This window comes from Semicossyphus pulcher, unplaced genomic scaffold (assembly GCF_022749685.1).
Source record: "Semicossyphus pulcher isolate SPU_LCO1_2020_fin unplaced genomic scaffold, fSemPul1.0.p SCAF_1, whole genome shotgun sequence".
Lineage (NCBI taxonomy): Eukaryota > Metazoa > Chordata > Actinopteri > Labriformes > Labridae > Semicossyphus > Semicossyphus pulcher.
Window position 1 is genome coordinate 24,372,292 of NW_027211603.1, and position 11,038 is coordinate 24,383,329.

An 11,038-nucleotide genomic window follows, 5' to 3' on the forward strand; every position below is an offset into this window, starting at 1 on the left:
GATCACAAGGGCACAGAGGAGTCAGTCCAGAATGACAGAACAGAGTGCCGCTTGTTTTAATTGTTGGGAAATGTGGTCAGAGGCATTCCAATCCTCCTGCTGCCCTTCATCAATACACACACAAACACTTTCTTTTTTTCCCCATCGACTTTATCCAACATTAAAAAAAAAAATGACATTAAATATTTAAAAAAAAAACTTTGTTAAATTCTTTTTTGGGAATCATGTTTAAAGAAAAACTTTTAAACCAAATTAATAATATGTATTTCTTTAGTTTAACTATGAACATGAGACTTCTAACACAGTAGAACTGGTAGAATGGGGAGGCACAGTATTATCACATTCAAGTCTTTACACGGTCAACGTTATGATAATGCCATTTATCATTTCTGTTTGGTCTCACATGAAGAGCTAACCTTGAGTAGTTTGCAGGGTGTCATTATTGATATGAGTGTTCCTTCCTTTCCATTCCAACACTCAGTGCCAGTATCAAAGACTAATCAGTGGATGCAAATGCTGTCATGTGACCGTGCAGCTGTGGGCATGACACTTTCCCCACCACTGACTCAGGAACTGTCATGATCTGTATTCTTGTGATAGGCCTTCATACATTTACATTGAAAATCAGGAAGCCTGTAGTCCATCTGAAAAATGACATAAGCAGCAATAAAGGAGGGATGAATAAGAAGCTTTTCTCTGGTAGAGATGCTGACCGGCTTTGTGTTCATTCTGTATAAATCCAATATTTTTAATCCAGTTCTTTAAATATTTTCTGAGAATTAATCCCACACAGCAATGTTTGGATTTTAGCTGGGTGCACAATGCAGCACAAATGGCTGTGGGAAGCCTGTGAGAGATGTGTTATATCCTACAGGTGAAGTTCTTTCAGGTGAGAATGGGCAGCTGCTGCTGAATCCATTTCTATCAGAGGTAAACACATCACTGTCTGCAGGACGATTGCAGCAGCGCAGAGGGAACCGAGTTCTCCAAAATAAAGGGAAGTGTGTGTATAAGACTCTGCGTTGTTTCAGTCATTATAAGTTACATCTCCTGCTTCTGTAGGGCCACAGCTGTGATGAGGGCAGCACCTTTCCCGCTGCCCTCCTCTGAGGGCAGGAAGGTCACGTTACACTGAGGAGCCAAAACTCCGGCAGTCTCTTGGAGGACTTTAGCAAAACTAGAAAGAGCAGAAGAAGACAAGAAAATTATTAAAGTAGTAGTAATTTTAAGTAGTTACACACCACCATTAGCACAAATAATTAAAACTCACTGTGGATGTAGTTTGTAGAGCGCCCCGTCCACCCCTACAGTGATGTTCAGATGGTCCAGTCCTCGGTTCTCTCTCATCTTATCCACCACGGCGGCCATTCCTGCCCCACACAGCTGAGCTGCACGACGCGACACAGCCCCACATACCTGTATAACAATGAAACAATGCAAACATTTATCATTCATTGCGACACTTAACCGGCTGTTTGTGCCACAGTTTGTTGAGTCAAACAATATCATATCACACCTCAACCAGTAGAGACATTTTTTACTCAATCCCAAAGTGAGGCAGCAGAAGAGAGCGTGATTCTCAGGGCCTGTAGTGTGTCAAGATTTAAACTTTTAACCTCTCTGGCATTTAAGACAAGAAAGAGGCCATGGTGTTGAAGAATGGTGCTAATGTACATCTAAATGCTTAATGTCAACTGTATCTGAGAAGTTTTAAATGATAACAGAAAAAAAAGTCACATTACCACCATGCTCCCAATAATTTGCTAATCGACCTTTATACTGACAGCCATTAATGATGGCTGCATTGCATTTATGCACTCTTATTGGCTCACTAGCATGGCTTAATGACTTCAATATAACTTCAATGTAATTGTAGTAACTGTTATTAATTAGGCTTGCGTTTTCCTGCAATTTCTTATGAAGATACTAAATTCCTCTCACATACTGTATGCAGTTTGATTGAATCCACTTTGACTTGTAAATAAATCTAAACTTTAAAGATGCACTCTGATTGAAACAGGCTACGGTAGTACAAGACTATGATCAAAATACTAAAGACAATTGAGTCAGATATCTATGTATGTCACAATGTTAAGGTAAACAAAGTCCATACAATAAACTGACTGTATTAGGTTTTGTCCTTTAAATAGTAAATGTCTAAAAATGTATAGATTAAAAGTCTGAAGATGCATCTGTAAACATGACACCGTGTTGCCCATCATTAGCCGTCCTCTACCTCTTTGACAATGATGCTGTCATCACATGTGCTTTCGAGCCCCAGCTGCTGGAGAATAGATCTGACCTGCAGTAGAGCCAGGCGGTCACTAGGGGGAGACAACACAGTTATACACACATACAGGAACACATTTACTGTCATACACACACTTAGATGTGCTTTCATAGATTTAAAATTAATCTTTAAACATTGCGCAAAACCCCAGCACACACACAGACTTGCAGCTTCTCTTACCTCTCTATCTGTGACAGGTATTTGGTCTCAAATATTCCAGGTGTTTTTAAAGCTTCAGTGACGTGTCCTCTGAACAGCAAACCTCCTCTGGTTAAATCCAACAACACCTGACGGACAACTTCTCCTAAATACATCCCACTGGTCAGCTTCTCAAACCTGCACATTCACAAAGACAGACACCATTGATCACAGCTCTATAGATCTGAAAGCACTGATACATGTGCATACAAGTATGCAAGGATCATGGGGCCTAAACACAGAAGCTCACAACCACATTAACAAAGAGTTTAAAGAAGTGCAGGTATGACAATATTTTAATGCATGCAAGAGGACACAGGTGCGTGTTTGTGTCCAGAAACTTGAGACACACACACAAACGCACATAGTGAGTTTCTAACCTTTGTTTTCCGGGGTTGATTGAGTTTTGGTTCACCTCCAAGTCATACGGTGTGACGATGTCATCCAGAGAGCCATCATCTCCCAGACCTCCCCACTCTGTGTTTATACACATCTTCTGTATCTCAGCCTCGCCCTCCATTTTCTCCCCTTCAGTCCCATCATCCTGCTGGGAGCAGAAAGAAACGAGGGGTTATTAAATAACAAAAGCTAATAGACAAATTAAACCCAATGACTTCTTCAACCTTATGGTCCTGTCCCTCAGGCGTCCCCTCTTCTCTTCCCGCTCTTCCTGTCTTCTGCTCAGTCTTCTCAATGTTCTTCAGTTCCTCCATGTAACACAAATTAGTGCCAGTTCCTATAAAACACAATCACATGCTTCATTTCTGTCTTATAAAGCATTACTAGTACAATAAAGCAAGCATTCAAAATATGTACAAAGCAGCTAAAGAGGCAAAATCCAGCGTGCTTAGAGACAAGCTTGTGATGAACTACATCGTGCATATTTATGACTTCTGACTGGTGTAATCAATCTGAAGGTCACGTACCAGCAATCAGTCCAATTTCACACTGAGGGTCTTCATAAGCACAGCTCATCATGGTCCCAACTGTGTCATTGACGACTGCCATTATGTCCAAGTCAAATTCCTGCAGGCACGAACAGATACACAATAAAAACACAAATACACACATGCTGTTTGTTGGTGCTACAGAGTAGTACAGTCATGGCCCACAGAGTCTGGGCTTTATCAATGGACTGTCCAATCCTTTGTCATAAAAATGTTCATACATTTTGTGTATCTTGCAGGCTCACTGTTCCTACTTAAACATGCAACAAATAGTGAAGATCGTAGATAATATTGCAGCTTTTTTCTTTCAAATCATCTCTCAGATCTCAGGTCAGATCTCAGGTCAGCACTATAAGACCCTCTTCTGTTGTACTCACGTTGCGTCTCTTGACGGCCTCCCTCAGCATTTCAACAACATCATGTCCTTCACAGTCTGTGGCCTTAAAGCCTTTTGTCCAGCTCACCAGTGTGCCCTATAAAATATGCAAAGGTTAAAAATGTGATAGAATGTATGTCTCTCATTATGGTGTCCTCAAACAACACACTTAATGTACATGAATAAACTTAAGCCCACTCTTACTGTGTCAATGGCTGTCTGCTCGCAGGGGAAAGAGAAGGTGAAGCCTGCAGGAAGATGAGCTTTCTTCATCCCCATGTAGTCCAGGAAGTCACTAACACACTGAGCTATGTGATCAAACAACTGGAGACAGCAGCGAGAAAGAGGAGGAAAAGTTTTTCATGAAAAGTATTTGACTTTCACAAATGATTTTCAAAGAGACAGATTTGACCTTCCTCTTCTACCAGTTCCACATGGTTTGTCTGCCTACCACCTCTGTTATATTTAGAACAATATTCCCACTAAATGTCCTACCTCTTCTCCGGTGCCCTGCATTATCTCCAGTGGTATGGTGTAGATCTTATGGTAGAGTCTTGCGTTTTGTTGCAGACCTTTTTTAAAGTCCACCATCAACGCTCTGAAGTTTGTTCCTCCCAGATCCAAAGCAAGATACTTTCCATGCTCTGGAAACACACGAAAACAACCTTACTGATCAACTGTCCTCTCCTGGGAATTAAAAAAAACAACTTTAAAAACTTTGTTTTGTCTACAGAACAAAAAGGTCCAAAGGGGACCAAATATCCTCTGAGGACCTTTGGATTTTCTTTTCTTTACACTGAAGGGAAACTTTCCAAAGACCCTGCCTCTGAGATGTGTGTGACTATCTCCTTTCTTATCTCCTTTCTCATGTCTATGACAATGAATTTGCTCCTTGTGTGTTCCATGTGAGTTCCTGACCTGTGCCATCAGGTGTGCGGTACACAAAAGAAGGCAGCATCTTGATAGTAGACGGCCCTTTGCTCTTCAGCCCGGCCTCCAGCCCCGCCCTCATCCTGGCCTTCACCAACTGCAGCTGCTCCCGGCTCAGTCTGAAGGGACACAGCGTCTCATCCACCTGGAATATCCACCAGTAACAGAGACAATGCTTAGTATAATATGCAATATAATTGTACATTTATGTGAAGACATCTCACTCACCTGTCTCTTCCGTGCTGTCAGTCTCTGTGCGACTGCTGTAACTAAAGCTGCTCCTTTGCTGCTGCCGCTGTCTGAGAGGACAAACCTGACGTGGCACTCAGGGAGTAACCTGCGAACCACTTTATGGAGACGTTTAGGATACCTGGAAAAGAAAGAGTCCAATTTTTAATTACTAATGACTAAACATGGTCAATAATCTTGTAGTTCTATCAAAACTTGGACTTCTTTTGTATGAAAAGTTTACACATGATTTTACTCTCTTGGTTTATTTTCTAACCCTTTCTCAGCAGACATTTTGTGACACTTGTTTGACATATGAATATGATTATAGTGAATATTTCCATATTAACGTACTGTGGGTGCGTCTTGTACACAGCTCCATCCACACCTACAGTGATCCTTAACGTCCTCAAATTACGATTTTGCTTGATCCGAGTCAAGATGGCAGCCAGGCCTGCAGCCACCAGATTAGAGGACCTGAATGACACTATGGTGCTGACGTGTTGAACAGCAATGCAGTCGTCTTTTGACGGGTTCAAATCCAGGCCCATGAGGAGGTTTTTGGTGTTCTTCAGACCAGTTTTGTACCTTGAATAGACAGACGTGTAAGTATCACTTGTTTTTGTACAGAGGGAGTGTGAGACAGACAGATAACTCACTCCTCCATGGCTGCTACATCCGCTGTGGTGATCTTCCCTTTAGTCCTCAGAGCATCAGACACATTGCCATCAAACAGCAGTCCAAGTTTGGTCATCTTTAATACCACCAGCCTCACTATCTCCCCCAGATACATCCCGCTGACCATCTTCTCAAAGCTAAAAAAGGATCAAACACAGAAACAGATGGTTTAATGTTGATACTGTGTCATCCATGCTGTGTCACATCATGGGAAAAGCTTCTTTCCTCACATTTGTTTTCCAGGGTTGTTTGAGGCAGCGTCCATGTCCCGGTCGAACTCAGTGATGAAGTCATCCAGAGCCCCGTCGTCTCCAAACGCCCCCCACTCTGTGTTCACACACATTCTGCCCTCGTCTCCCTCCACCAGGTCAACATGACGCAGAGCCTCCATGTAGCACGCGTTGGTGCCGGTACCTTAACAAAAATCACATTTATACTTTCACACAGTTTTCTACCTTTTCATAAACACAAGAAGATGTCGACTGACTTTAATGTAACCCTTCCCTCATTCTAGACATAAAACTGATCCAAAAATCCTTATTAAACTGGCTGCTATTCCTTTTTTTTTTTTTTATATGTCCCCACACGAAAAGGTCCAGTCAAAAATGTCTCAAACACAAAGTCAAAAACATGCACACAAAACACACACTCCCTCACACACATGCATTGTGAGAGTGAGCCACTAGAGGGAACTGCAGCGTAACTACAGCATCACAACAACTGTTTTCAGCTGTTCTTATTATATTATAATAATAATTATAATAATAATAACCTTTATTTATAGAGCACTTTTCAAAATCCAAGTTACAAAGTGCTTCACAGAGGAAGCAAAGCAAAACAGACATAAAATCAGAATCAATGGCAAACATTACAAAAAAATAAATCATTTAAAAACATATACAATTATTTTAAAAGAACTCCGGAATAATAATAATAATAATAATAATAATAATAATAATAATAATAATTTTCGGAATAAAATCCGGAAAGGCTCGCCAATAAATGTATTGTTAAGAAGGGATTTAAAAGACATAGTACATCCAAATATGTTTACACTATGAGTAATGTTTATGGAGTTCTTAGTTATAGTTAGTGTGTGTGAGTTAGTCTTATTCACTGTCAGGTGTTACATTTTTGTCTACTTTCTACTCACATATTTGTTCTTAAGATTTTCAAAGCAGGATTTTTACTTCTAACTTTGTCTTTTCACTGTATTGTACTGCATTTGTACTTTTAAGGAGACAACATAAACCAGCATCTAGGAGAGGTTACAGTCTAAGCTTACTGCTCAAACAGCTACAGTACTAACTGCATGATATCCAACTGAATGATATCCACTCTGAACATACAGCTCTGGATTTTTGCTACAGGAGTGACATAGCATCACCCAACTATTTAAACAATAGAACAAATGTTCATTTTCTAAAAAAAGAAACCTACAAAAAGTAGAACCAGTGCAGTGTATGTACTCACCAATGATGAGTCCAACGTCACAGTGCTTGTCATCAAACCCGCAGGTCATCATGGTTGCTACAGTGTCGTTAACCATGGCCAACACCTCTACATCCATACCCTGCAGAGTGAAGAGCACCAAGTTAGGGTTTACATCTACTACAGCACAGTTTGTATACTGAATGTGTTTCAGGAGCAGTGATGTGGTGTCTAAAATGTTATAATCATTTGCACCTTTAACCTTAATTCCTCAGTTCTGAGGTAATGCATCACTCCTGGTAAAACATTAAGACAACATTTCTAAAATCTTTGAAAGTCTTTCAGTGATCAGCTGCATGCCTTCTGTTACAGGCCTGTCTGATAAGTGTTTTGTGTTTGTGGGTCATACAGATGACCTACCCCAGTTCTGTCAATAGCATCTCTGAGGGCCTGCACCACATCTTTACCCTGCAGGCCTCGGACCCGGTACCTCTTACTCCAGTTCAACAATAAACCCTGCAAGAAAATATACAACAGTAACACACACTGCAGTCTGTGGTCGTGAAAACCAGACTGATGGATGTGGTGTTTTACCTGATCCAAGCTGGACTGTTCACAGGGGAAAGAGAAGGTGAAGGCCAGGGGGTGTTTCCTCTCCAGACTGATGTTCTTCTCATGCAGGAAGTCCTTCAGAGACTCTGCCACATGGTCAAACAGCTACAGACAGAGCGTCAGAGAAGAAGAACATACAGTCAAAGTTTGAAACTTGTTACATTTATAACCCCCCTTAGTTGTTGCTCCGTCCTCAACCCCCTTCTCCTGCTCCAAACCTTTTCCAAAACTCCAATGTCAATGCCATTTTCTGTGTATCCCCTTTACCTCTCCTCCTCCTCACCTCTGTTCCTTTCCCGATCAGAAGCTCTTTGGATATGGGGTAGGTCTTCTCCTCCATCTCCACGCCTCCCTTCCTGATCCCCATCCCCTCTCTCACTTTCACTTGGAGAACTTTGAACTTTGACCCTCCGAGATCCAATGCCAGGAACTGTCCTTTCTCTGCAGGAGTTGAAGGGAGACACAGAAATGTCTTATCTACATACTGTATATCTGCATATATTTTCTATTCATATTGTCTGTGTTTATTATATAATGGTTTAGCCTTAAATGTCTGAAACATTAAATGTGAGTTACCGGTTCCATCAGGAGTGGAGCGGACATGTGTGGGCAGCATCTTCACGGCTGCAGTAGTGTTACTCTCTGATGAAAGCCCCTTCTTCATTTCAGCCTGGAAACGAGCCGAGATGTCTGTCAGCTGGTCATCATGGAGACGCATGGCGTACAGAAACCTGTCCACCTACAACAACAGAGAGCAAACACAGAGGCAAAGATAAACTAACCAATCTGATTTAATAAATCTCAAATCTGTTTTTTTCTTTTATTCGGTCCTTCACATCCAAAACCAAGTAAAAGCATGTTTGGACAGGGTCACCTGCACTTTCATCATGATTTTCTTTTATATTTCCTGTAAGCTCAGTTTATTATATCCACATATTTTATACCAGCATGTATAATCAGATGTATTGAACTGTACAATATGTAAAGCCATTTTATCCTGAAGCTTATGTGTGCCACACATTGAAAGAAAAGTTGCAGCAGCATGTCCTAAACTCACATTTAGCTCTCGTCAAAAATAGACTTTTATGTGAGTCAAAAATGACTCAAACTAAAAACTACTTTGTGGAATCACTAGTAAAATAATAGGACTCAAACTTTGAGAAATAAAGAGAGAAACAATGAATTTACTAGGTGGTTAGGGAATAATACAAATGAGTATCTTCTGAATAAAATAGCAGGAGGCAGAAACGCGTCTTCCCACATTCAAGCCAACACTGTAAATTGACACATGATCCCTGTGGTGACATGTTTTGGGGACAAGGTCCCTCTCTTAGTGCACCTGGCTCGATTTCACTCACTGTATTTTTGTTTCAGTGTGTGCTGTGTTACTTAAAGGAGTGTCAGGGTGATATGTTAATCATTTCCAAAGGTAAGACTACTGCAGTAACTTATGATCATGGCACCTTGAACATTTAATCACAGCACTAGCTGCTGCCTTATCCCCAGATTTGTAAAGGTAGCTGCAAGGAGGTCTGCAAAGCTTCAGGAGGTCAAATTCTGGATACAAACATCTGGATTCATCATTTCTTTTAAAAAGATTTGATGAATCATGCAAGAAAGTCCGACAGTAAACGGTGCAGCTCTACACTAAAGTAACAAGGGAGAAGTACTTAGTTAACTCATTAGCTGAAAAGTCTTTTGGTTGAGCTTGTGAGGATTTGCATGCACAATGTTGAACAGTAATGATGTCACAGAAAGCAAGGACACTTGTTTCATTGAATGTAATGGCATCAAATAAAAGCTGAGGGCTTTATACAAAAGCAGGACGAGCACCTGTTGGATTATGCTGATTTAACCATTGCAACCTTAAATTAAGATTAAATTAACAAATGATTGTTTTTAGATAAATGGATCCAAAGCAAATATAACTACAGTATATACAACTTCATGACATCATATATTCCCTATATTAGAAAAGTGTCGTCATTTTAGTTTGAAAGTCTTAACACCGTGGAATATCTCTTACCTTCTTTGTGGGGTCCTCCTGGAGTTTGGAGAAGAAAAACGAAACAAGATGAACAGCCAACATCTTGATGTGCGACACACACCACCATCAAAACTCTTCAGTTACTTAGTTAAGACGTTGCTTTCCTGTCAGTGAAAGACTCAGCTGCACACTCCTATGATGTATAATGTAAAAACACATTCACTTTGTACACATATTAGGATGCAGACAGTATACTTCTTCTCTCCTGTCTACTCTAAAAGTTGTTGTGTAGTTGTGTTGAGTCACTGAGCAGAGACCAACCTCCACTTACACTCAATGATTAACAGGCCAAAACCCGCTCTCCCATCACGTCCTCTGATCTCTCTATCTTACTGCCCAACCCTGTCTGCTTTTTATTTTAAATCAGTGTGTCAGGTCCTAAACCAGAGCGTCACTGGAGTTCTGCACAAACCTGGTCACCAAAATATTAACAGTTAGGTGATTACCAATTTACCTCACAAAGCTCCAAGCTGATGGAAATGAGGAAGTCACACTTTTATAATTTGTTTTATATATATGCTATCAAAGATTTAGCATTGCCATGGGACCATATGACAGTTCTACTCTAACAGCGAAAACTGCATATTTAGCATCAAGTAGGTAGGCGAAAAATTAAAGGAAAGACCAAACAGTTTAACATGCACTAAATCAACTGTGGGCCCGTTGTAACAAATGCACAGTGATAAAACATTGTCTAAACCCACAGGATAATATTTCACAATCTTGGTGAGATCTTAAAGTTTCTACTGACACAAATACGTATGAGGCTAAGGAGCTAAGATCTATAAGACATCTGATAAAGAATATTTATGATCCTGTGGCATACGATGACTTTAACAACTTTAAAGATAAGCAAAGGGAAAAACAGATTAAAGTACCTGTAAAGTAATGTGTAGGTGGGTATATATCTGTCATATCCATGTTTTAAATTTAAACTGGCGACTAATGCAACTCTCCTTTCATGTTGTGCATGTGTTTGATAGTCTGTCATGGCTTTGATTCTTCAAAGAAACTCATTCTTCCCGTTTTTTTAACTAATCCATTTGCAGTTTAAATTATTGCATGTCATGTCGCCTCATGTTCCATAGATAAATGAGCATGCATTATGTACAAAGCCGATTGTTCTTCTCTGAGGCATCCTCCCACTTCCACACTTCCATCCATTCCGTTTTGTCAAGCTCCTCCCGTTCTATCTCACACGGCATCAGCCACCACTTTCCTTTTTCTTTGTCTATTTGTTTCTTTACAATAAACTGTGTTTTGCAGATTGATGGTCTCTGACACCTCTATGTTGCTTCACC

General features: G+C 40.4%; 1 protein-coding gene across 3 annotated transcripts; it reads right to left on the reverse strand.

Moving 5' to 3' along the window:
* Window positions 1-1,041: 1,041 nt before the first annotated feature.
* On the reverse strand, window positions 1,042-9,779 carry LOC138600643 (hexokinase HKDC1-like). Of its 3 annotated transcripts, none has more exons than XM_069673775.1 (21): window positions 9,717-9,779; window positions 8,267-8,429; window positions 7,974-8,131; window positions 7,673-7,795; window positions 7,499-7,594; window positions 7,121-7,220; window positions 5,878-6,061; window positions 5,629-5,784; window positions 5,324-5,557; window positions 4,970-5,111; window positions 4,730-4,886; window positions 4,307-4,455; window positions 4,016-4,135; window positions 3,813-3,908; window positions 3,415-3,514; window positions 3,154-3,224; window positions 2,869-2,981; window positions 2,471-2,626; window positions 2,237-2,324; window positions 1,271-1,416; window positions 1,042-1,177 (listed from the first exon to the last, which is right to left on the reverse strand). In XM_069673775.1, exons 1-21 carry the CDS (start codon window positions 9,777-9,779, stop codon window positions 1,042-1,044), a joined length of 2,751 nt encoding a protein of 916 aa, XP_069529876.1. The 3 variants fall into 3 exon arrangements, with proteins under 3 accessions (XP_069529876.1, XP_069528607.1, XP_069529045.1); XM_069672506.1 differs by having other exon boundaries at window positions 2,869-3,035; window positions 3,112-3,224; XM_069672944.1 differs by having other exon boundaries at window positions 2,869-3,002; window positions 3,103-3,224.
* Between the last annotated feature and the right edge of the window lie 1,259 nt (window positions 9,780-11,038).